This window comes from Anabrus simplex, chromosome 2 (assembly GCF_040414725.1).
Source record: "Anabrus simplex isolate iqAnaSimp1 chromosome 2, ASM4041472v1, whole genome shotgun sequence".
Taxonomy (NCBI): Eukaryota; Metazoa; Arthropoda; class Insecta; order Orthoptera; family Tettigoniidae; genus Anabrus; species Anabrus simplex.
The window spans coordinates 575,970,067-575,997,761 of NC_090266.1; the positions used below are offsets into that span (position 1 = coordinate 575,970,067).

Consider the following 27,695-nt stretch of genomic DNA (forward strand, 5'->3'; position numbering starts at 1 on the left):
TGCATCATAAAAGATAAGATTGCTCTTTATGAACACAGTATTTTACTTTATAAATTTCCTTCATGTTTAACTATACATTGAATGATTTGGGCTAAATCACTTTATGTGGAAGCAAAATGTTACAAATTCTCTCTTGATAGAGAAAGGGAGTCCTTCACACATTTCAACAAAAGATACATTAGAAATTGACACTCAAGAAGACTAATCCTAACATGAGGTGTGTGGATCATTTCTCCATTAATGTTAAACACGTTGCAGTATCGTGCAATTTTAATTTTGTCTTTAGAATGTACGAGGGGGATCAAATATAAACGGGATATTATTTTTTATTTAAATTCAGTTATTGAAAATACAAGGCAATTACAATTTATTGTTCCACATAGTTTCCTACTTTGGAAATGCATTTGTCCCCCAGCGTATGGGCAGCTTTTTGATGCCCTCATCGTAAAAAGAAGAGGGTCGTGTCACCAGCCAGTTGCGCACAAAGTCTTCCATACTCTCGTCGTCTTCAAATCTCTGCCCTCCTAGAGCTTCTTTAAGCAGCCCGAACAAATGGAAATTGCAGGGCTATAAGTCCTTGCTGTAAGGAGGATGATCAACTGTAGTCCAGTGCATTTCCTGTAGCTTGGAGACAGTTAGAGCTGCAGTATGAGGCCGTGCTTTGTCGTGGAGGAGAATGACCTGTTGAATCGGTTGGTCTCTACTTTTGCGACGATATGCAGCCCTTGCCTTGTTCAACAGCTCGCAGTTGTAAGCAGCATTGATTGTGCGTCACTCATGCCCGTCGATCTTCTTCAATAATGTCTTCAGCAGCAAGAATGTTTTCGTCTGTAATGCTGGTCCGAGGACGGCGATCGTGTTGCTGATTTTTCCTGACGAAGCAGCGGGAAGTATCTAACAGCATGCTCTCCCCACTCTTAACGGTCCCACCTAAGCATAGTAGTAGTGCGGGGCCAGTCCTACCAACTGTTGATGATCCAGAACAAAGTTCCCGTTTATATTTTATCGACCTTCATATGTTGGTGTTACGTCTTATGATTATAAGCTGCAGAGTTTACTATTCGATCTTGTTCCGTTGTGTGTTACATCTGTGGCACATTAATGTAGTGTCCCTCCCATAAAACTGCATGAGTACCCTTCAGCTGCTGATTTGAGATATCTTTGTAAGTGTGAAACAGGAATACAGAATGAAACTTGTTCAAAATCATTGCTGTCCTTCAAATCAGAGAGAGAAAAATAAGTTTTGGACATGAAGCTTGTTGTGGTAACATTACACCTGTAAACATGAGTTTTGAGGGAACATAGTGGAGAATTAGACAAAGATAATCTGTGCTAACTGTGTGGAATGTGGTAACGTTGAGTCTTTGGTGTTGGAGAGGATGAACCATACACTACATTGTCAAATGCCTTTGAAACACCTGTTCATCATATCATGTCCATGTAGGCTAGTTGGCTCCTTAATAAACACCATCAAAGGTTATGTGGTTATGTATGTGTATTCATTTCTTATGCATAGCTCACTTCATACTTATCACCTCTTCAAAATTCTTTAGTCTGCAGGTTATTACCTCTTCAAAATTCCTTAGTCTGCAGGTTAAGATATATGTATTGATAAACATCTCATCAAGAAGAAGAATGCTCAGTCATTGTCATTACGGTGATAATGGGTATTAAGTCCAGAGGCATTGATTGTAAAAACATAATATGTTGCTAAAGTGTATTGAGCATGCAATCTAGTGGTTTCAGATCTAACCTTTTTTTGTTTTCACAAGCCGTTACATTCAGCACCCCTAAAAAAGTTGCCAGTCTTATCATTTTTACTACAGTTGTAATCTCATGCATATTTTTATCAAACCTAAAAAAAGAAAGAAGTTTAATCATTTCTACAAGAGTAAATGCTGTATATATTACTTAATACCACATGACCTTGGCTCCTATATTCTTATTCTAAGGAGAATTCAAAGAGCAGTGTTGTGACAATAAGCCCCAAAAGCCTTCTGTTTCCATCTGCAGCTAGATTTCAACTGCCTAGTATCTACTACAGAAATCTGGCATCTGCAACCAGTTTAATAGTTTTACATTTAAAATACACTGGTGGAAAAAAATATCCAAACACCATGAAATAAGGAATGTAGAACACAGAAATTTTGGCAATGTATTTGTCAAGGTAACATATTTAATCGATTAAAGGTACAAGACTACAGGTTAATATCCGCACGAGAAAAGCCATAGCAAATATGAAATGCTGGTCCATTAATAACCAGTGTAATCACCTGACTCTTTAATGCAGGCATGCAAACGTGTATGCATTGTGTCGTACAGGTGCCGGATGTCAGTTTGTGGTATGGTGTTCCATGCCTGTTGCACTTGGTCTGTCAGTACAGGGACGGTTATTGCCGGTTGTGGATGATGCTGGAGTTGTCATCCAATGATGTCCCATACGTGCTCGATTGGGGACGGATTGGGGCATCGAGCAGGCCAAGGCAATATGTCGACACTGTAGGGGACGCTGGGTTACAACAGCAGCATGGGGGTGAGCATTATCCTGTTCGAAAACACTCCCGAGAATGCTGTTCATGAATGGCAGCACAACAGGTTGAATCACCAGATGGACATACACATCTGCAGTCAGGGTGTGTGGGATAACCAAGGCAGCCATGAGTGTGCTCCTGCTATCATAGGAAATAGCTCCCCAGACCAGAACTCCCAGTGTAGGTCCAGTGCGTCGACGACGCAGACAGGTGGAATGCAGGCGCTCACCTGGCCACCTCCTAACCAACACACGGCCATCACTGGCACCAAGGCAGAACCAGCTTTCATTGGAAAACACAACAGACCTCCACTCCATCCTCCAATGAGCTCTCGCTTTACACCACTGAAGTCGCAGATAGCAATGGTTTTGGGTAAGTGGAAAGCACGCCTCAGGGCGTCTGGCTTAGAGCTGTTCTTCAAGTAACAGATTTCAAACAGTTCGTTATGTCAACTGCCGTTTGAATTGCTGCTGCATTGTCAGTCCACTGCGCTACAGCCATACGCCAAATACAGCAGTGGTGCCACGGCGATGTCCGGAGCCCGGTCTTCTTGAGAGAGTACCTTCTCATGACCACTGCTGCTAGCATGCTTGCACGTTGGATATATTTCTGCAAAGTCATACTGCAATAGCTCGGAAGAAAAATCCACCTTAACGTAGCCCTATTTTATGGCCTCGTTCAACTGCAGTGAGCTGTTGATACTGGCCTCTTCATAGTTGTTAAGGTATTCTTGACCCACTCAGTCACTCCGTCCAATCTCCCAGGTAACTAACGCTTTTGCATAGTACAGCCTGTATTTAGAGCAAACCTGATGTGCAACGTCATGGGGCCTAGTGCCATGCTAATGCGATTTGTGGGAAATTTGAATAAACGTCATCTTTCAGATGTATAAACACGCCTACCACGGTTCATTAATCTAGTAAAACACCTTCTTGGTGTTTGGATATTCAAATCTCCAGGTTCTGCAGCTTTAATTTCTTTAATGATTACATCCATGAGTGCAAGTAAAAGTAGTGGAGATAGTGCCCTGCCTTATTGTACACCTGTCTTCGTTTGGAACCATTCAGATATACCATTCCCGATTTGTACACTACTTTCACAGTTTTCATATAGCAATTGGATCTTACGAATTAGAGAACTTGGAGCCCCTAGTTTATGCAGACGTTCCCATATTTTGCTCATTGGAATACTATCATAGGCCTTTTCTATATCTAGGAACACTACTATCATATCTTTCCCTTTTTCCCAGTACTTTTCCATTAGTTATAAAATGGCAAAAATTAGGTCTATTGTTTCTCTGTTGCCTCTGAAGCCATGTTGTTATTTTTCAAACTGATGTTCTATCCATGTTCTTATTCTCTTCGCTATGATCTTTACCAAAATCTTCAGGCAGTGTGGTAGCAGGGTAATTCCTCTGTAGTTTGTACACTTTCTTCTGCTTCCTTTCTCGAATACTGGTATGATCAATCCTTTTTTCCATTCATCTAATATCTTATTCTCTCTCCAGATTACTCCTAGTGTTCGATGTAGCCACTGAAGACCTTGTATGCATGCCACTTCGATTATATCTGCAGATAATCTATCTGCTTCTGGTGATTTTCCTCCTTTCATAAGCTTCAGGGCATTCTCTGTTTCTGACCATGTACTGTAATTGGTCTTCCTTCTCCATGTTTGATAGGTTCATTGTTTTCATGCTTCTCTTCTTCATTGCCATTTAACAACTTGTTGAAATGGTTTTCCCATTTCTTCTCTGATGTTTTCTATATTCCGGATTAGGATTCCAGCCTCTGTTTCAATTGCTTTAATATCTTTGATCTCCCACTCTTCAATATTCCATACATCTCTTGATTCCCTTTTGAGTTGTCCTCTAGTTTTTGTGTGAACATCTCCCAACTCTTATCCTTCTCTGCCTTCACAATTCCCTTCCCTAATAATTTCTTATCGCTATACTGTATATTTGTTCGAGGTCAGCTATTTTTTGGTTATCTTCTGGTAAGACACCTTACATTTGGTTTTGCTTCTCAACATCTTTGTTTCTTTGCCATATTTCGGTCTTTTATAGCTTCTCTTACTTTTTCACTCCACCAACGCGTCTCTTTTCTTCCTCCTCTTGTCTTGCCACATACTTCTGCTGCACAATTCACTAATGTTTTTTTAAACAGTTTCCATTCCTCCTGTGCACTTTGTATTTAATTCTTTGGTACCTTTTCCAATACTAACTCTTGAAAAGCTTTTTTATTTGCCTCATCTTTCAATTTCCAATCTTTTATTCTTGGTGTTTTCTGTGTACTTGGTGTTCGCAACCTTACAGTTCAAGTCAGCTATTAGTAAGCCTGTGATTGCTGTCTAAACATTCACTGGGAATTACTTTTACATCTCTCATGCCTTGTCCACTTTTTCTATCTGTTATTACATAATCAGTGATCGTTTTAGTTCTTCCACCCCAGCTGTATCTGGTTATTTTATGGCTGTCTTGTTTCTTGTTATGTTATTTCTGGCACAGAAATCTAGGACATTCTTACCTTCAGCATTTCTTCCCCCATATCCAAAGGATCCCATTACCCCTTCATAGCCTGTTCTATTTACTCCAACTTGGGCATTTAGATCCCCTATTGTCATAATATTATCCTCTTGTACATGGTCTTCCAATTTCTCAGGGAACTCTTGGAATATTTCATTTTCAGTCAATACTGATCTGCATGTAGGGCAGTCACCCAAGTGGCAAATTCCCTATCTGTTGTTTTCCTAGTCTTTTCGTAAATGATTTCAAAGAAACTGGAAATTTATTGAACATCTCCCTTGATAAGTTATTCCAATCCCTAACTTGATGCCCTCTCTCCATAATTTCCCTTGGTCGGACGTGTTGTTTCGAATCTGCGCTTGCGACACCCTCTCCTCCCCTCTCCGCTAAACAGAGTTTTGTACGGCATTCATCTCACCTCCCTACTCTCCACCCCTGTGTGCTGAACTGAGGTATTACTTACAGAATTCCCCTCACCTCGCTGCATAGCAACCATGACCGGAGCAGGGAAACTGGCTTCTGTCATAACACAGTCGCTGGAGTTAACAGACGATTAGCAGCTTAAGTACAGAAAACTTTCTCTAAGTTACTAAGGTGATGGTGGAGGATTACTAAAATCATAATTTGTCTCGCTTGTTCGTAAAATCACCAATTTACAATCGTGGACAGGTTCACACAGCGTAAGCAATGTTGTACATATATGCGCATCATTTAAAGTGGTTTGCTGGTATCTGAGTATGTTCTGGTCAGGTTCACACAGCGTAAGCAATGTTGTACATATATGCGCATCATTTAAAGTGATTTGCTGGTATCTGAGTATGTTCTGGTAGATCAAAACTAGTCCTTTTCTTAAGTGTGTGTTTTTTACAGGTATGTTAGTGTTGTGTGTTAGAATTGAAAAGCTTTAACCCTTTCGGATCCAATTAATTTCCCAGCTGCATCTTGGACAGGTCCAGTTTAACATTCAGCAAGTATGGGAATGAAATACCACATTAAGTCAAATGCTGAATTTGTACATTAAAAATAAACTGCACATTACCTTATTATCCATCATGTTAACAAAGTTATCAGCGATACTTCATGAAAACGTGGTGCTTCGAGACATTTATTAGGGTACAGTCCTGGGTTCCCTGGGCCGATCTCTCAATAACATGTCTCATTTCTGCCTCCTTTCACTTTACTGTCAAAACACATGATGCGATCCGTAGTTTTTTTTAGCCTCAGATTATCTGTGATATGTAGATTAGATTCCCATTCGGACAAAATTCATCACAGCTGCTCCATCGGACGTGCTTAGGGGCATTTAGTTTCATAAGTCCCATGATGAATTGATGCCTGAAAGGCTTGTGACCCACTTCAGGCTTATTTTCTGCCTTTTGCTGCATATTATATACTGTCAGTAAGCGGCGATTAGGAGGGCGACAGGGGGGGAGCAGTTTGCCCCCCCCCCCCCCTTTGTGGAGAAAATATTCCATTTTTATTCCATTTTAGCCAGCTGAAACGAGGAATTATTAAATAAAAAGCAATTTGTACAAACACTGTTGTTTTATCAGCCAATTCCTTCTTTTATTTTCTTTAATTAACAAAATTATTAGCGGAAATACGCATAAAATATCGTTTGTCTTGGCTAACTGATTTGTATAACGCCGCAGCAAGTAGTGGAGACTTTGCATGTGCTGTGAGGAAAGGTAGCAGGGGTATATTATTTTTCCAAGGTCATGGACACTGAGATATGATTCATCCACTTGTCGCACGATTTCGTCAGTCTGGCAGTCTCTTTCATGTCTGTTAGTTTCTTAGTATGTAGTCAAATACTAAATGATTTTTATTTGTATAATCAAGCTGCCCTTCTATGTAATTGTAATACATGTGTAATATTGTTCCTTTGGTGACACTTTTATTATATAGTATTGAATCAAAATCTCAAAAAGCTATTATTACCTCACTTAAGTAGGTAAACAGTCAACCTTTACCTCTCTCTAGAAATTTGCTCAGAGAGCATTAAAAAAAAAACTTACTGTTTTCTCGGGTCTCTCTTTTCCATTTCTGATATATATATACCTTCCCACCCACTATATTGGACAAACCCGGGTACTTCTTGTTGTCTATATTTTTTTGCCCCCCCCACTTCTAATTCCTAATTGCCGCTACTGTATACTGTAGTTGAAAACTCTTCACTAAAACTGCCGGCTTCTTTCCTATATTAGGAGGCTTGTATTCCATAGCACTGTTATGGAAATACTTCATAAAATCGTGGTCGCCTTCTTCATTCATCACCTACCAAATCACCATTTTTGCCACTGTCTTTCACCTCACTAGAAAAATTATTCTCAGATTTGTAACCCTAATTTCACATTCAGAATCAGTCGACAAATCAGTGTTATTATCATTACTGTCACAACCATCCGTAAATATCAGGTTCCATGCCTCGATTGGTGGACACCATGTTGGTAACAAATAAAAACAGCAGTGAACTATCTCCAAAGAAAAAGCAATTCAGTTAAAACATATTAACAGCAGGTGCAGCACAGAGCAGAGAAATGTCCAGGCTAAATACTTTGTAAAGCTCGGTGCCATCTTTGCTCCAATGTACCAAAATACATTACCTTCGAGTTGTCGGACTAGGTCTGACATAGGATTGGAACAGAAAATTGACGACGTCAGACCATTGAACCTCAAAGTTTTAAAAGATGCATGAACTACTACAGTATTTCAGCGAAAGGTGTAAAATATCTGCATTACCTATTTCATTTGACATTTCTTTGTTCATACTTCCTTTCAGTTCTGTAACATGTATTGAACAGAAATGTACTGCACTTTGAGAAGTGATAAAAATCTTACAGCTTGTATGTGCATTCTACTTAATACAGTAATAAATCCAATTACAGGTACACGACCAGGAATGCTGGATTATATGATATGGCCTTGGTGTGAACGCTCTGACATGCTGAAAGTGTTGGGTGGAGAGCAGTTTGTGCTGCCAAAAGAGCGATTTACGCGACTGGTAAGATTTTATGTCCTGTCTTGCTTACTTTCTTGGCATTTTTTCTTTTTCTGTATTTCTGTGGTAATATTAGTAATACCAGTATAAATAGTCCCTTATTAGACATTATAAATTTTCCAGCTAACTCATTCCTGGTTGCCAGCGTTTTGCCCCCGTGTGCTAGGTTGGGCTCATCAGTTGGTACCTAGCACACCTACCAAGACACATGGCTTCAGGAATGAGTTAGCTGGAAAGTTTATAATGTCCAATAATAGACCATTTATATTGGTATTATAAATTTACTCATTCGGGACAAATATTTCAGATTCCTTCACTTCAATAGGAACACTGTTGCCATTAGTTACCTGAAATTTGTAACTAGGACGTAGTTACTCTGCAATTCTGGGACGTTTGCACCGACAGATAGGAGCAACATACTTCGGGACACATGGTGACCCAAACCGCAAGGAACGTGTTAATACTCTTTCGTTACCAGTATTTAATAAGCACCAGCGGAAAATATTTTTGTATTTGTTTCCTCGTCTTTTTTTCACGCCTTTTAATACCCTCATCTTTAGAAACTGTAGATAGCCCATATATTTCAATGTACCTGTACATACACAATATAAAATACAGGCATGTCAGAAAAAAGTATCAAGTGTTCACATATCCCTGTTTGATAGTTCTGATTCGTGTATTCAGTAATACGTTTTCTCACTTAACACATTATCTTTCCTTGTTCCCTGCAAAAATGTCTAAATGAGGATTTACTGTATAAACTAACCTCTAAAATGAATCATACATTCTGCGCTGTATTTTGAGGTGTATCACAGTCTTACTTAACTACAGTACAAATAATTAAATTAACACATTCACTCCCATAGACGCCTTAAGGCATTTAAGAGCAGCCTAAGTGCGGGACCATATCCGAGTTAAGGTGTTTAAGGTTGCGTGGTGTAATGTTTTGAATTCAGTGCTAAATTCGTACAAAGTCATGGTTTGTGTTGAAAACCATAGAAGGCATTTAAATGAACAGTCCTCCACCCTGACTACCTGAACAGAGGGTACATTCCAATGCTTTCTTTCTTCTTTCCTTTGAGTAAACATGGACCTAAGCCAGTCGTGGTATTCTTGTGAGGGTGTGTAGTGAAGAGAGTTGTGTTGCGATAACATGACGAGTTACACAGTATACGAAGAGAGGAACTTTAAGACATTCTACTGAACGATGATTCTGGCAATGAACTCATCCCTGACTTCTGTGATAGCGAAAGCAATTCCGATGATGACATACCAGACTCTGGCCAAGTGTAATTCAGTACATTCAAATAAGGGATATGATTCCATCTCATTGCCCGCCGACAATCAAGTTCATGTCTTTCTTCAATTTATTTGTAAATGAATATTTCCTTGAATACGCATGCCACCAGACAAACCTTTACACGGAACAAGTTATTAGTGCAGCACTGCGTCCATTCAATAAATATTCTATTTCTTCAGACGTGGAAACCAGTCGACGTATACAAGATGAAAAAGTTTTTAGGACTAAAGTTTATAATCGGAATAATTCAAAAACCAGATCTGAAAATGTACTGGACAGAAGACACTATTTTTGGCTCGCCGATTTTTCAAATGCATGGCACATACCTGGTTCGGAAACATACCTTCATTCTTGCACTTTAATCACAGTGGTCATTATGAGGGGAATCCTGATACGCTATACAATATTAGGCGGATTCTCGAAAGGCTCAGCGACCAGTTCTTGTACAGTAACATTTAATGTAAAATAGTGCACTACAGAGATGAGGAGATTTAAAAAGGCTGGACTGGAGGTTTAAATCAGTCGCTGAGGAGCTGGTAGTCAATGTGTTAAGCGATTGTTTATTTCAGCCTCTATTTCTAATGAGTTAACCACTACTATCGGCCATGTTATTTACGCATTTATTACAGAAACATATTCCCTTTCATTTTCAACTTGTGTTTACAGAACACCAGTTGACGAGTATTACTAGTTGAGACATCCCCTTAGAGTTCGAATGTCGATGAGAGCAACCGCTAGTACATATAGTGCGAAAACTATACAGAAGCTAATCGTTCGCATTCAGTATACTGTAATAGCTGGTGCATAAATATCTATAACGGAAAAAATAACTCCTGCTTAATCACTCGTAATAACTGATGCATCAGTGATAGGATTCTCGCTGTAACCGAAGGGTAATACAGTTTAATGTAGGAATTTTCAAGGGACATAAAAAAAGTTGTCATTACAACGGAGTTCTCGCTATATGCCATAACCGCTATAGCAGGTTTTTACTGTACTGAAATTTAAGTAAGAATGTAATACACCTTAAGATATGGCAGACTACATCAGTGATTTCAGAGGATAGTTTATATTCTCTCATGTCTAGTTACATTTCAGAAAGGCTGTTCCATGTTTCTTTGTAGTGAGGAGGTTATAATTTCTCTACGTGCACTTGAAATACGTTTTCATGTCACATGTACGGTTAGGTTAGGTGACTGTTTGAAGAAGAAAACCGGAACATTTGCCACAGAGACCTCTTGGAGTATTACTATAATTTTTTCAGAATGAAATTAAACATATGCTTTCAAGTAGTATCTGATTTCGAAAAATAACAAATGTGTAAACCGGAGAATGGATCTTATCCGCAAAAACTCAAGTTTTGAATAAACTGATTGAGGTTTCATATTGATTTTAATGCATATGGGGGTTTTCCCGACTTTTACGAAAAATCAGATATCACAACAATCCGTTACGGGATTTTTTGCCGTTATGAATTCTCGCTATAATGGACTTCTACTGTATCTCTCATTTAAATCGATAATAATGTCTAAAAATAAATTTAACACATAGGGTCTTCCATTCATATCGTTTCGTGTCACCCTGTGTTCGAATTGTTGTGTAACCTATATTTTTATGCGGGAATCGCTTGCGCTGTTACGGTGAATGAAGCCTACAATGTTGCTGCCTTCAGATGACAGATTATTTAATACAAGGAGCACCAGTACCATGCTTCTGACATCTCGTGTAACCTGTTCCTTTCTACATTGCTCTCGGGTAAGCGAATACAACTTTTCATATTTTTATTTATTGGAGTAATTATTGATATGTTTATTATCTTCCGTAAATAATATTTACAAGCAAGTTCACATATCCTTTTTCTGACACACTGGTGGCACAGAAAATAAAGAGGTTTAGGATGACACTTGATCCCGGACATATTGCTCATTATTTGGAACAAAGTTTGTCAGTGATTTCTCTTCAGTATCAGTTGATGACCCTATGAACAGCCTCATCCTTTGTGACAGTATTTAGTTACTAAGCGTAATATGAAAATAATTAACAGATCAATGAACGAGAAAGTAACATTTTCTTCTGGGGTCATTTCTGGGTCACGCATTTGTTGAATCGGAAACCTGTCGGAAAACTGTCTCCTCAACAATAAGGCACACAACAAGTGCTCCAGCATTGTTTTGGATTTCATAGTAGGGACTATCTAAAGTCAAATTCGTCACGTCACCGGTGACCCGAGCAGATAACTAAAGGCAGCATCGTGTCACCGGTGGGCCGATACGACATAAAATTAAGTCATCAAAATTCACTGCCGCAGGGAACATGTTAAAAGGTGTGTAAAACACCAGACTACAAATATAAACACATTTGCACTGGAGTCCATAAAAGTATCAGTGCATTATTTGCAGATCATACTGTTTCTAAAATTGTCAGTTGAAGCCTTATATTTTGGACGACTGGGTTATTAAACATTGTTTTCTGATCACACTCTTCGATCATGAATTATTTGAAGTTTTTACTCGGCCATGTGTGAGAGGATTACTTTGACTGTCACCTCGAATGCGACAGCACTTCAATCAATTGGATTAACTAGAGTCGAAACTCGAAGGTGCGAGTTTCAACATACCAGTTGAAAGATGCGGATGGATGCCTATCCACTTCCTGGATTTTAATTTTGTCTTCATTGGTAAGCAATATCACTACTTTTTTCACTATCCATAACTGGTCTACACAACAATATGACCGTGCTAGTCCACTTTACATGATTTTGTTGCTGATCCGTACGTAGGATTTCACGCAAAACAATAAATTTCTAACTTCTGAATGAAATGTGAAATACAAGCACAAACAGGCTTTCTGGGTTATTCAGCAATATCATTGAAAACCAAAGAGAAAAACTGAACTTTTGTGAGGCTAACGGCTTAATTCCTGAATGTGTAATTTACCCTGTAAAGTTCAGGACTTCAAGGCCATTTCTTGTTCTTGCGCAACTCTCTCCAACCAGCCTCCATTGGCGAGGACTCTTATCTGTGTTGGAAATAACGTTCCTTTCACAAGGGATGACAAAGAACATTTTCATGGGTAGGAAAAATGTGATCGTACCAAGCGGTAATCGTGAAAATTTGCTACGCTATAAGTGAAGTATTTTTATATAGATTTAATGCATATCGGTACTTCAAATTGACGTCATGCTAAGCAAAGATTCGTCTTTATAAGAGAATCCCTAATGAGATTTCACTGTATTTTCTCGTATGTGGTTAAGTTTTGGAAATGTTATTACCATGTAAATTTATAATGAAAAGGTTACTACTTTACTGTCATTTGAAATATGTTCTCATTATGTATATATAGTTAAGTTAGATTAGATTATACAAATTCAATAAGTAAATTGAAGCCCACAGGAGTGATACTAGTCCAATTTTTCACAAAGAAATTGAACATACGGTTTCACGTTTCTCAAAATTAGAAGATAACAAACGAATAAGCTGCAGTATGGAAATCTGCATAAACACAGCACGCGCGCACACACACACACACACACACACACACACACACACACACACATCCTAACCAGTTATGAATGGCCACATTTACTAATTACAAGTCTTTTCACAAATCCCTCTCCCTTACGCACAGTAGGAGGTCCAGCCCGCTTGTCTACCTGCGGACGCTTAAGCCTCGCTTTCACTTCCCCAAGTCCAGTCAATCAACTCATACAGCATGTGTGTGTAGACCGCTGGATTTGAGCACAGTGCGACCGGCTACGCAACACAAGACTGTTTGTTGGTTCGACTCCACAGATAGTCCAGTACTTCACACAGTCGCATGCAGTGAACAACTAAACAGCTCAACAGTATTAAACAGCAGGATGATACAACAGCGAACGTTAACACAGGTCCGTTTATCCCCGCACTCACGATAGCAGGTTTCCTTGCTGGCTCACAGCGATCCTCAGTCCACAGAATTACACGAACACACAGTACTGTCTTCCGTTCTGTCGTCTCCAGTTACACACTCACTGGTCTCTCCTGGTCTCTCCGACACCACAACAGCAGTTCCTGGTTCAGACCTCGGTGGGACACTAGCGACAGCCAACACCTCTTGGTTGCCAGCGTTTCGCCCTCGTGTGCTAGGGTGGGCTCGTCAGTTGGTACCTAGCACACCTACCAATACGCTGGCTAGTGCATACCGTGGAGGCCACTGCGTAGGCTAACTGGAGCCACCGGCAGTGCCAATGCACTAAGAGACTTTGTCTCATCACTAAAAATTGATGCCTGCTTGGCACACGAGGGCGAAACGCTGGCAACCAAGAATGAGCTAGCTGGAAAATTTATAATGTCCAATAACGGACCATTTATATTGGTATTATAAATTTGCTCATTCAGGACAAATATTTCAGATTCCCTAAGGGAATCAACATCTATATCAGCCAACACCTCTGTCGCTTTTAGCCCAGCCACCGAACCCCAAATCAGTCACACTGACCACCTCCCGAGTCCAACACTGACTGACTGTCCGTGGCTGGCCTCCCTTTTTATAGCATGAGTGATTTCAGCGAGAAATTTCGCTATTTCACTAGAGGCAGAACATTCCCATTGAATCTCCAAGAACCTCGCAGGTAAGCCGGCCGACGAGAACAGTACACGGAAAGGCCGGTCCCACCTTACAAGCCGGCTCGGAGATCCCAGGTCTTGCGAGTCACTAGCCCCTTCCTGGAAGTACCGCAAGGAGTTACCACGGGGCTGGCACGCAACGTTACGAAAACGTGTTTTCCTCCTTCATTTTGAATTTTCTTTTAGAGAACAGCAGTCGACAGGTGTTACTGATAGACTCGGACATCACCCTTGAATTATTTTATTACATGTAACTAATCTCATGATTAGACCCGTATTGAATTTGCTATAATATGCTTACAATATTGTGATTTTTTATTCCACCTTTTCAATAAAATTAGTGTAATTCGTGTAATTCTGCATGCACTTTATATTAGAACCTCAATAATTCAAAGTCATTTAATTCAAAATCTCGCCTAATTCGAAGAAGATCTCTTTCCCAGAAACATGAGGTAAGGTTTTGCATGTTATTTAAATGGTTTAATTTGAAATATGGGTAATTCTTAATTTGAAGAACACTGTCAGTCCATTACCGAAATTCAGACTTTTAATTCAAAACTGCATTTATATTTTTAAAATAGTATTTTACGGAGTAAATAAAATTCAACATTTCTCCGTGTCATGAAAGAACGCATCTTCCGGAACGTGCAGGGGTAGCTTTCTGCACTTTCACTCGCTCAGTGTGTCTACAGTATGCTTCATGTGTGCTAAGTTCGAGTGAAATCATAATTATTTTGTATTCAGCATTTTAAGGAACGCCACCTTATCATGTAGCAGGCAGTGTGCGGAGAAACATAATCTGAGGACACTGGCGATGCTGAACGTTGGTAAAAAAGTGTGGCTCGTATAATCAATTCGTACGCACTGAATGATTTTGTCAGTGCCAATGAAACTGCATTTTTTTTTTGTTTTAATGCGGAGCCCAAACGGACTTGCGCTTTTAAAGGAGAGAAGTGCCGGCCGGGAAATCGTACAAGGGTAGGGGTCACTGTACTGTCACAATGCACATGGAAGCGAGAGACTTCCTTCCCTTATCATATGAAAGTTCGGTAAGCCACAATGTTTTAAGGGTGTCGGGCACTTTTCATGAAAGTACAAGGCATCTAAAAATGCAAATGGTACAGTAATCCTACAGATAAGCATTTGCACAGGAGAGCCAGCAAAATTTGTCCTCATCTTTCAATTGTTTTTTTCTTTTGTTGCGTGAGGTTATGTTTGCCAGTGTTTTATCAAGTGCATTATTGCATTCGGTAATGTAAATGCACCTTGTTGGATACATTTCATGTGAAAAGTTTAAACTGAGAATCAAGGTGATTGCATACATTAATGGGTCTTAGAATACTTTGTGTTAGGCTGAGTGGCTCAGACGGTTGAGGCGCTGGCCTTCTGACCCCAACTTGGCAGGTTCGATCCTGGCTCAGTCCGGTGGTATTTGAAGGTGCTCAAATACGTCAGCCTCATATCGGTAGATTTACTGGCACGTAAAAGAACTCCTGTGAGACTAAATTCCGGCACCTCGGCATCTCCAAAAACCGTAAAAGTAGTTAGTGGGATGTAAAGCAAATATTATTAGAATACTTTGTGACGTGACAAAAAGTTGGCATTTTGAATTACGAGACAATGCAAGCATGGACAAGCGTCATGGCGGGAAATCATAAAAGGATAGTCACTGTACTGTGTTGCAATGCAGGCAGAAGCGAGACTTTCTCCCCTTGTCATAGGAAAGTTCAATAAACCACGATGTTTTAAGGTCATTTGGTACTTTTCATGCAAGTACAAGGCATCTAAAATGCATACCGTACAGTAATCCAATGCGTAAAGCACTTACACAGGGGAGCCAGTATAGATTTTTCTTTGTCTTTGAATAATTTTTTTTTTTGCCGGTGGGTTAACCAAGTACATTATTTGAATACTGTAAATGCACCTTGTTGGATCGATACATTTTGGAGATCGTTTTCTTTTTCCATGGCATTTGAAACTGTGAATCAAAGTTAAGGGTTGGCATTTTTGAATTATGATTTGGCGGTTAATTTGAAATCACGTAATTCAAAGTCCGATTTTTGCGTCCCAACGACATCAAATTAACAAGGTTTTACTGTAATCGCTAGGTGCATGAATATTGGTAATAGAAAAAAATAGCTACGCTTTATTGCTCGTAATAACAGATGAGTCAGTGATAGGGCTCTTGCTGTAACCAAAGGATAATACACAGTTTAATATAAGAATTTTGAAGGGATGGGAAAAAACTGAACGGGGTTGTTGTTATATGCCTTACTCGCTATAGCAGACTTCTACTGTACTTCAAGAATCACTTATTCAGTATGTACATCTGGTAATTTTTAATCCTACCTGTTTCCCCTAATACAGGGTCTTTCACTCAAAGTGGAGCCGGCCGGTTGGCCAGCACAGCGCAGTGGGTAGATGGACGAGCTGGTGAGACGAGCACATGGCAGCTCGCTGAGCATGGGACCAGGAGAGCGCCTGTATGAATCGCATGTAAATAAAAAGCACACATAATAATGCATAATCAAAGTAAAATTATTTCTCACCTTGTCACAGATGATGTTGAAAATGTCTTCCACCTGCATCGGAACATTTCTGGCTTCATCTAAGGAAATTTTCATTCATGCGCCTTAGTTCATCTACGGAGATGGCCTCAATTTCTCTTGTTATATTTTGTTTTAGTTCATCTACAGTGTGAGGGTTTGTTGTATAAACCTTTATTTTCAGTTTTTCCCATAAATAATCTCAAACCGTAAGATCTGGGGATATTGCAGGCCACAATGGTTTACTAATTACTCTGTTGTCAAAAATATCCTCAATTAAATGCTTAATGACTCGTTAGCCGTATGTGCGGTTGCAGAGTCTTGCTGGAAATATTCAGGCTGGCATTCATTTTCCGTCAGTTGTTAAAAAATCGTACGAGAATGTCATTCCTATATCTCTACCCAGTGATTGTGGTTTCAAAAACTATAGGCCCTATTATCCTGTCTGCAGTTACTGGCGCCAACACACCCATTTTCACACTGTAAATGAACTCAAACTATCACGAGAGAAATTGAGGCTATTTCGGTAGATGAATAAAAATTTCCTTAGATGAAGCCAGAAATTGTAGATGCAGGTGGAAGTCATCTTCAACATTATCTGTCACAAGGTGAGAAATTATTTTACTTTGATTATGCATTATTATACATACTTGTTATTTAAATGCGATTCATACGGCGCTCTCCTGGCCCCAACCTCAGAGAGTATTCATGTGCTCATCTTACCAGCTCGCCCATCTACCCGTTGCGCTGCGCGGGCCGACCGGCGCTGGCCCCACTTCGTGTGAAAGACCCTATAGAAGATTCCTCACTGACATTTTGTTATCGTTAACAAGGTAGCCGAGTACCTAGTATGAAGTCAAATCCTTGTCGTATCAAAGTTTATGGTGTATGGAATCTTTCTTTGCAGCCCTGTGAAGTAGGGGTGAGGTTATTTGACCTGGCACCAAGCTCAGTAGAGTAGACGGTAGACTGCCTTCAGACTCCAAATTGGTGGGTTTAATCCTGGCTCAGTCCTGTAGTATTTGAAGGTGCTCACATATACCAGCCTCGTGTTGGTAGATGTACTGGCATATAAAAGAACTGTAAAACTGGCATCTTGAGAAACTGTAAAAGTAGTTAGTGGGATGTAAAACCAATAATATTATTCATTCATCTTCGCTAATCGGCCAACTAGGGACCATGATAAGCCTCACTTTACATTCTGGCATTTGTTCATTTTTCGCTTGATCCACATCGTCTTCATTACCTCACTGTGTTTAGCATGACTTTCTTCTGTCCATTTAGCACCAGTTGCCCGTTTTTCATCCCGGAATGTCCCAAAAGTCTTGATAGCTGCTCTGAAAAGATTTCGGTCTTGAGCATCTTCTGCTTGTAGGCCCAGTTCTTTAAGATTTTTCTTGATATTAACGTACCATGGCATTGCTGTTTTTTTTGTTTTGAGTCAGATATACTGAAGATAGGTTTCATCCATCGAGAGTCAGATCATCCATTGTATATGACCGTAGAAGTGAACTCTGCCTTTAAACATTGGGTCCATGATCTTCTCTGTCTTAGAGCATAATTCTTCCCTGGATTTTCTGATGTAGATGCCATTTTTGTAGTTTGGGCCAAGTATGGTGTGTAGGATCTTTCTTTCTTTCCTCTCGAAATCCGCAAGCAAACATTTCTCGGATAGGATAAGGCATTCAGATGTATACAGCGATACTGGTTTGATGACAGTGTTTGTAGTGACAAAATTTTGTGTTAAGGGAAAAGCACTTTTTGTTGTATATGTTGCAGGTGGTTTGGAAGATTACTTCCATTTTCTTGATTCTTGCTGCTATGGCCTCTTTGTCAAGTCCATTTTGCTGAATCCATTCCCTAAGGTATTTAAATTTACTAACACCATTTATTGTTTCATTTTTGGTGTTTAGTTGTGCCGTATCATCTTTGATATTCAACATTACTTCTGTCTTTTGAAAGGAAATTTGTAAACCTGTTTATTCTGCTACTCCCTTCAACACATTGATCTGTTCTGTTGCACTTTCAAAATTTTCTGTCATCAGGGCTATATCATCAGTGAACGCTAAGCAATCTATTTCCACTCCATTTTTTTTTTGTCCCAATCCTTAAGGGTTTGTAAAGGTTTCTTTCTTTTAACATCTTTCGCCACTTCTGTATTACCTTCTCAAGTACGTAGTTGAACAAAAGAGGTGACAGCCCATCTCCATGTCGAATGCCTGTCTTGATCTCAAAGGGTTCAGAGAGACATCCTTGGAATATTGCTTTGGATTTGGTATTAGTTAGTGTTGCCCTTATCATCACCAGCAGTTTCTCATTGACTCCTATTTCTGCAAGGATGTTAAGCAACACATCACGGTTGATAGAATCGTATGCTTTCCTGAAGTCTACAAATGTAGATACATAGGTTCAACCTCTCAGCATATGGTATTGTATTATGGTTTTTAGGTTAAGTATTTGTTCTGCACTTGATCGGCCTTTCCGAAAACCTCCTTGGTATTCCCCGAGTTTGTGTTCAATTTGCTGTTCCAATCTTTCAAGAATGGATAGTGACAGGATCTTGTAAAGGATGGATCAATGCTAGCTTCCAGTCCTCTGGTAGTTGTTCTTTTTCCCATATATCTACAATGGTTTGGTGTAGGATGTCAATTGCTTCTTCCGGGGCATGTTTCCACAGTTCCACAATCGTGGAGTTTTCACCAGGAGCCTTGTTATTTTTCAGTCTCTTTATGTGGCGTTTGATTTCATCGCGATTTGGCGGAGAAGATGGCTGGTTTTGGCTCACTGGCTTGTTTTTATAGGGTTGGCTGGTTTTTCGCAGTTTAGAAGGTCTTTAAAATACTTAAAGATTTTGCAGTTTTCTTCATTTGATGTTGCAAGAGTTCCATCTTTCCTTAGAAAGCAAAGGGAAGGTGCCTTGTTTCCTTGTACCTTCTTTTTAAAATTTCCAGAGTATTCACGGGTCTCACCTCTATGAAAGTCTTGTTCAGTCTTGTCCAGTAGTTCCTTCTCATACTTGCGTTTCTCAATGCGTATTATTTATGCTGTTTGTGCTTGTGTTTTGTACGTCTTCCAATCTTCTCCTTTTTTCGAGGTGTAATACTTTTTCCAGGCATTAGACGATCTCCTAAGGTCTTCTCCCAGTTATCGTTCCACCACGTGTGCTTCTTCCTCTTCTTGATTTCGGCCACTCCTTTTGCAGCTTGTATTATCTGCTTTCTCATGCTGTTGAAGTCTTTTTCCACTGGTTGGGCAAATTATTTGAATTCATTCTCTCTTTCTCAGAGTTTTTTTGTGTCAAAGAGAATTATGGTAGGTTCGTTCTTATTTTTGTTGAGAGGGATTGGCCAAAATTTGATTACGGATACGTAGTGATCTGAGTCTATGTTTATTCCCTTTTTTACAATAACATTCATTATTTCCGGACTGTATCTTCGAGATATAGCAACAGGGTCTATTTGGAATTCTCCTATTGTTTTGTTTGGGCATCTCCAAATCGTCTGTTTTCTTGGTAAGTGACGAAAGTGTGTTGACATCATTTGGAGGTTATGGTTATAACATAGTTCAAGGAGGCGTTCTCCATTCTTGTTGGTTCTTTTGTGTGCTGAGTAGAGCCCAACAACTTTCCTGTGTTTCCGTTCATTAAAATCACCCATTAGGATCTTGACGTGGTGTTTCGGGATTTTCGCTAATCGGGCATCCAGGACGTTCCAGAATCTGTCTGTGTCTTCCAGGTCTTTTTTGTTTTGTTCATTAGTTGGAGCATGTGCATTGACTAGCGTATATGTTTTATTTACACAACGCAGGGGTAGTAGGCATAACCTATCATTAACTGCTTCAAAATTTACACTGACCTAAGGATTCTGGTGTTGACAGCAAAAGCTGTACCGAAGATAGGGGTGTTTTTCATTACTCTTATGGGATTTGCTTGTGAAGCACTGATACCCTTCAGACTCAAACATATCTTCGTCAGTGAAGAGAGTTTCTTGTAGAACCATTACTGTGATTTTATTTTTGTGGAGGGCATTGGTCAGCTGTTTAATCTTACCAGTTTGTAGTAGACTGTTTATGTTGAATGTTGCCCAAAAAAGTCTTAGATATGGGTTTCAGTTTTCGTGACTGTTCAGGATTTCCAAGACGCTCAGACTCATCTTTAGCATGATGTTGCATCCCCTCCAGAATCCGAACAGGATGCATGCATCGCTTGTCGGCGACTGGATTTCTTTGAAAAGTTACCACCCCAGGTGACAATAATATTATTATTATTGTTGTTGTTGTACCAGAGGTACACCTGCTCCGTGCATTTAAATCAAGCGCATTTTAGAAGGCTATCTCTAATATAAACTCTGAAATTGCGAGTGGAAGAAGTTTTGACGTTTATCGTCAGATGTCTATACTTTCGACTTATGTGCGCCCTCTGCCGCGAGGATGAACAATAAATTTTCGAAGTAATTTTGTGTGTCAAGGTTTCCTAAACTGAATTGTTTGTAGATTGTTTTTGGTATTCTAAGGTTTTTAGCAACTTCTATCTCTTCCTGCCCGTTTAAACTTGTAGCCAATAGGGAATTTTGTACATTTATTTTATCAACCAGTAGAATTTGTGGTTGTGTCCAGGGCTTCAGCCCAGAGGATTCAGGAACCTTCCTCTTTGCTATGGAAGGTCCACCAGTTCAAGGTAATGGCAGACATCTTTTAATCATGTAATAGTTTCAGAAAGCTAACACAACGGGAAGGTTTCAAAATTCTTTCTTAATGTAATCTGGCCATGTAAATTCTCAGTCTGGTTTAAGATCTTAATTAAACTTACAGAATAAAGAGTGGGAACCTTCTTGTATTTCCCTTTAACTTGGTCTTGAGGCAATTATGATTTCATAAACTTTAAAATTTGAATTTTCTTTAATTTGAATTTTCTTTGTAATTTAAAGTTCCTCTCCATCTGGTCACCTCCGTAGTATAGGCTTACTCTTTGTAACTTTGGGCCATCAGCCCAAACAGGGTTTTGGGTATTTTTCAAGTGTATTTCAAAGGAGTGCAAGATTTTGCCTCCCAACATTTTGATTTTTGGCCAGTAACTTTAACCTTTTCTTTTTACTATGGCCAGATAGAATGGGCACTTTGCCCCTGTTCAAGTTATCTACTTTTATTCTACCGTATTTCCTATGTAAATTCACCTGTTGAGCGGATAAGACAGTGAATACGGTTTGTTTAGTAAAAGGTTGCGCCTTGGAGAGGCTTGAAAATTATAAATTTCAGACAATAATCTCCTACTTAATTATGTGAAGCAAAGATGCTCCTCGTGAATCTAGTAAATTTTGGGAGCTCTGTCTCCTTGTGGATTTGTTGAAGGGAGCAGTGGTGCTCTTGTAAAATTGTAACTTGGGAGCTTCAAGCTAATTTGTTAAATCATTGTAGTCTGATTGTTTTTTAAAATTGTTCTTAAGCCCATGAGCTAACCTGCTCTAGTCCATTGTTATTTGTTTAAAATCTTAAAAGAAAAGAAAAAAAGGGGAAGAAATAAAATTCCAAATTTTAAAGTTTTAAATTACAATTTGATCTTCTTACACCTCTATCCGCCACAGTATCTCTGTAACTATTATTATTATTATTATTATTATTATTATTATTATTATTATTATTATTATTATTATTAAATTTCTCACAGTTTGACGTGGAATGACTTGCACAATTTGTGTGCATGAGGCGGCACATAGCTTTAGCTTCATAGTTTGTGCTATCCCCATGGATGCATGAATACTGATGTAAATGTCATTAAAACAAAACAAAAATAGAGATGAGTAGACTGAGCTTTCGATTTGAAGGGGCATACTTGCCAACTCTCCTGATTTAGATGGGAGGCTCCCAGTTTTTCAAAATTGCTTCCTGACCTGATGGTTAATTGTTTCTCTTGATTTAAGTCAACAACGGCAGACCTTGAAATATGTTTTGAAACTCCCGCCTTTTCAGGATGTTGCTTTAATGACTGAAGGTCTTTTTATTGTCGGTCGCTGTGAATGCTGAAAGTTTTTCTCTTATTTGTTGCTATGAGTAGCTGAAAGTGTCTTATTAACACAATGCGGACCGGTCCTGAGTTATCTTGCGTTAGCAGCAGACTGAAGTTCAGTGCGATCTTTTGAGATATACTGGAACTATTTGGAGGTCAAGGGTGATAGAACTCTGTTATGTATGGTTCTACACAATCGATACTCGCATTTCTTTTCGATTATTCTTCATATCATAGATTTTCTTTGCATTTCCTGACAACATGTTTACAAAGTTCGAAAAGCCATGCAAGATGGCACCGCCGAGGGATCGCACGTGTTTACATAAGGATGAAATTATTCGCGAATTATGTGCAGATACAGGCTCCGAATATCCAAGTGATGCTGAATATTTAGAGTTCGATGATGAAATATATTCTAACGGAAATGTTTCAAGTGATGACGAGGATACAGTCTTGTCTTCAAGGTGTGGAACTCACGTGGTGCAGAACGAGTCTGATAATTGTTACGGGTGTAAATATTCTAAATATTGTAAATAATGTAGTGTTTTCTGACAACTGGGTTATGAACAACAGTGAACCTAGGCTAGAGGATTTTGAGGGTGCTCCTGTTATAAAGGTATGGCCTAATGAATCTGGAAACATAGGCCAAGTAGCAGGACTTATGTTTGGTGAGGAATTTTTTCTGCATGTAGCTGAGCAGACAAACTTATGCTATGAGCAGAATTCACATTCTCATAACGTATCCCCTAAAACACTAAATTGGACTAATGTCACTAGCAGGGAAATTAAAAAAATATTGCTCTGTGTATATTGATAGGGCAGGTGAAGAAATCATGTCTGAAAGATTACTGCCAACCGATCCCCTAATAGAAAACCCCATATTTCCGAAAACTATGAGCCGAAATAGATTTCAACAAATACTTACCTACCTGCCTTTCAACAACTATTCAGGAAGGCCACCAGAAAAAAACACAGTAGTCCTTCAAAAGCTAGTGAAGTTCTGACAGTTTATTTGAATGCATGCACTCCAGCTTGGAGGTAGTTAGAAAGTGGCCGGGAACAGGGCTGTGCATGGGGTGAATGGCACCCGGTCTGCAATGTGTTAACTGCCATTTGGGTGGAAGTCCTATTCTCAATGACTGCTTTAGAAAGAAAGTGAACATTGAGATCCCCAATCTGGTGTTCCTTTTCTCTCTTGCGGTGCATCATGATTTTTTGTTTGCCATGGTCGTGGGTTTTGTGGTTAGTGAGGTCGATCACTGTGGCTTGAATAAGTTCAATTATTGTGATCAGTTGTTACTGCAGTTTTGTTTTAAATAGTGGAGTGAAGGGTGTGTTTGTTGATGTGATGGAGCCAGAGACAGTGCTACTTTCAGTGTTAGTTTCATTTATCATATTGGGTAACATTACAGTACGGCATGGAGTGTTCATTCTAGGTTTGATGTTTTATTATGGTGAAGAAATATAGTTTTCTTTTTCTGAAACAATTTTCAGAACAGTTTCCATGTATTACTGAATCGAGGGAAAGTTCAGAATTTGCATTTTGTATGATTTTTCAGTGTCGCATGGTGGAAAAAGAGATTTTATCATGATCTCCCAACTTTTTGGTGTGAGATACATGAGTAAATATGCTATTTCATTAATCAGTAAAACTTAAAATAATTGTGTGTGCTTCACTAGAGAAATATAAAAATGCTCTGCTTTCCTAGCTATCTCTGTATCCTTTATCCACAAGGGTGTTCATGTGGTGGTGGTTGAGTAATTTGTATAAATCCATTTTCCTATTGTGCAAACCGAGAATTGAATTTTCTTTTTGCAGATGGAGTGGCGTAATGCTATGCGTGATGATGAGGCAGTGCTGGGTAGCTACCTGGAGCCTCAGTATCATGCTAAATACTTCCAGAGTCGCAGGGCTGGATACCCTGATTATGACCTTCTGCTAAGCAAGTGAATTTTGTCTCTAGAAGCGTGAATGCCCACCTCTTCATGTATGTTATTTGTGTAAGAGTTACGAGGACGTTATTACCTGGTAGAATAGGTATTGTAACTGTGTGTGAAAGGAAGTTCATGAAATTGTAAATAGTATTGTATGATTGCAGCACTGTGTGATACTGTGTTTTGCTTGTTCTTTTGTAAATGTTGAAGCAGCAATGGCTTATCTCAAATATGGGTGGTATATAAGTATTTTGCTCGTATATGGATTCAGTTACCAACCTACAATTTATTATTTATTCTAATCTATGATTGAAATAAATTTCTGGTAAACTCCTTTTGCAGCTTGTCACGTGGTTCGCGAGTTTTGATCGTGTAATTTTGTTACTGCATATTCTCAAACAAAATCATGGCTGCAAGCTGCCTTACCTGTTGTGCACCTTCATTGGCTTAAAGTACAGGTTTTATGCTGCTTGAAATCATCGTGCGAGGGTAAGGTCACCGACTGATCAAAGGACTAATTCCTTTGGTATAAATGTCCTTAGTTCTTGTTTTGGGGACTGATAAAAGTAAACAAAAAAAATTGCCATAAAGGAAAGCAGTGTAAGGTATAACTATATCATTTAATAGCTTATTTTGTATGATACATTTTTGCTGTTATTATTTTGTTTCCACCATTTTGAGCTAAGCCACTTCAGTCTCAATGTGTAGATATACTTATTGATTTTTTTCAATACTGCATTTTATCTCGGCTATTGTGTTCATTACTGTATTAATGAATTCCCCAAATAAATGTACATAGATCTTTATGTTAATTGGTCATGAGGGTTTTAGACATTGAAGTTTGTATAATACCTTTAAGTTTTTGTCAGAACTATTGCAAAATTAATAAATAATAGGTTGTACTTTAAAAATAAAACATACCATGATCAAGTGTAAAAACATTTAAAATTCTGTCTGCAGTGCTTTAATAAATGTAGAATTGTTTTGAACTTTCCTCAGTGCACTCATGTCTGTTGTTTTCCCTCTCGTGTCACTTGCCCTGGAAGGGAAGTAGATGCAGTGCATTAAGAGAAGTTGAAAATAATTTCCACATTAAGATACTCTGCACTGAATTTTAACAAATGGTTTTTACATTTGTTCATAATGCATTTTCTTCTTCAGGCATTTTCTAGTATTTATTAATTATTATTATTAATTATTTATTAATTTTGACAGACAAGAAAACTTAAAGGTTATATCCACTTTAACAAATTTAAGTTCCAATGAAATCACTTATTTTGAAGTTGAACACGTTTTGTTCTACGTGTATATGCTGTTAAATTATTCTAGTGTATGTTTGAAATGGTAAGGGAAATGTTTACATGAACTAGTGGGTTAAATATGTTAATGCAACACTTCTGCTAAGTAAATATAATCATAATAGTTCATTCCACAGTGTACCACATGTGCATTGGCATTTATTCCTCAAGACTGTTTGAGAATTCCATACATTTGCTGATGATTTTATCTGTTATAACAGTTTGCTTTGATTGCATAACTTTCTTTGTATGTTGCATATTCCACGCATGACAGATATGTGAAGCTTCTTGTTATCTGTACTGGACCAAAATGCTTATAGCTGGTTATTTGGTTGATAATGCATACTTGAAGGGGTGTGGTAAACATGTTTTTGTGATGTATTTTGTTATGTATATGTAAGCTTACATATGTAAAATTTGCAAAGAGATAATTTACATGAATGAGACAAAATTTTATGTCATAAGATTTGGTTCAAATTTTCTGAAATATCGTAAAAATAAAAGCCTGATTTTTTTTTTTTCTTTTTCTTTTTTTCTTTTCACTAAATATGCAGCATGTTGTGTGTTTCAATTTATCATAGTGTATGTGCTTCATTATGTATAAATGAATTTACATAGGTCTTTAGACTTGAAGGGAACAGTTGGGACTCACACACCTTTGTATACCAGCTCCTGGATTGCAGGAGTTGGGTAGTAACTTCTTTGTATAGCTCTTTCCTGATTCATTTTAAAGAATTCCCTTTGAATATCTTTAATATGCTATGTAATGAAATGTTTCCATTTCAAAGATATTTGTATCATGATGTGTACAAAATGTTGTTTTTCTGTCTTCTGATCTGTTGCTGAATGATAAATGTATGTAGGTGTGGAATTTTTGTGTAAATGTTAAATGGTCAAATAAAGGTCTATCAAATGCAATATGCCATTTTAGGTCTGTTCATGCAATTTTGACTTCAACATTTAATAGGACTTAGTATGCTCTGGTTTATGTTGGTTCTAACTTTTGTGAAGAGAGTAATGCCTCCATTCTTATTTCTGGGACAACCTTTGGAGTGAATCTGTTGCAGTGAGGAAATGGAACTGATTACTTCTCAGCAATATGATGCAAAGGGTCTTTGGGAGGGAATCCCAACTAACCGTAAGGGAACAACTGCAAATTTAGTATCATGACCCTTCACAATATATTCATAGAAATTTTCTTAGTGCTTTGCTAGAAAGTCTATCTATAGGGATGTTATTGCTCACTGATTGTCTGTTCCATTTGTATAATTTAGGTTTTATCTTGCATTTTTCCTTAATTTTTTTTAAACATTATTGGGTCAAGTTAAACCACCTTAAGTCCTCTCTAGCATCTTGTTCTTAATATTAAAATTGTATCTGATCTTTTGTATTTAGTTAGGCTTAATATGTTTTTATATATATTTTAATTAAAAAGCAGTGAAGTCTGAATCATCATTCCACCTCCCCACCAGATGCACTTGGGTCAGGGCAAGTATGGTTTCTCTCTGTTTTACTCTATGCTTCTACTGCTGCTCATTCAGCATTGTGTTACTTCAAATAAAATTCCATAGTTAGTTTTTTTTTCATTCTTCCTTATATTCATCTGTGTCGTATGTCCTAACATTCTGTCTATAACAGAGGTGCTGACACTGGACATTCTGTTCCGCAGGCGCCCAGCACTGTAACCAGGCAGGCAGGCAAAGAGCGTCTGTTAGTGTTAAGCAATGCTCTCGCTCGAGACTCTCGAGACTGACGTTGCAGATCTCGAGAATCTCGAGACCAATTCTCCTGTAATGCAAGCTGTGCGACGTACCAGTAACTACGACTGTAAACTTGATAGTATATCTTTGGCAGTTATTGCATGAAATAACATTCTCATATGAAAACGTGTGAGCCAATACATTTTGTCAAAAGCTTGGAAAAGTACTGCATGTTCAACTATGAACCCCTTAATACCA

At 38.6% G+C, this 27,695-nt stretch overlaps 1 protein-coding gene across 1 annotated transcript in view; it reads left to right on the forward strand.

Moving 5' to 3' along the window:
* LOC136864232 (pyrimidodiazepine synthase) overlaps nt 1-26,655 on the forward strand; it is a 100,009-nt gene extending 73,354 nt beyond the window's left edge. The window contains exons 5-6 of the mRNA XM_067140963.2: nt 7,941-8,056; nt 24,324-26,655. Coding sequence (XP_066997064.1) covers nt 7,941-8,056; nt 24,324-24,455 — 248 coding nt within the window. The 3' untranslated portion in view covers nt 24,456-26,655. The remainder of the gene's footprint in view (nt 1-7,940; nt 8,057-24,323) is intronic.
* Nucleotides 26,656-27,695: the final 1,040 nt, after the last annotated feature.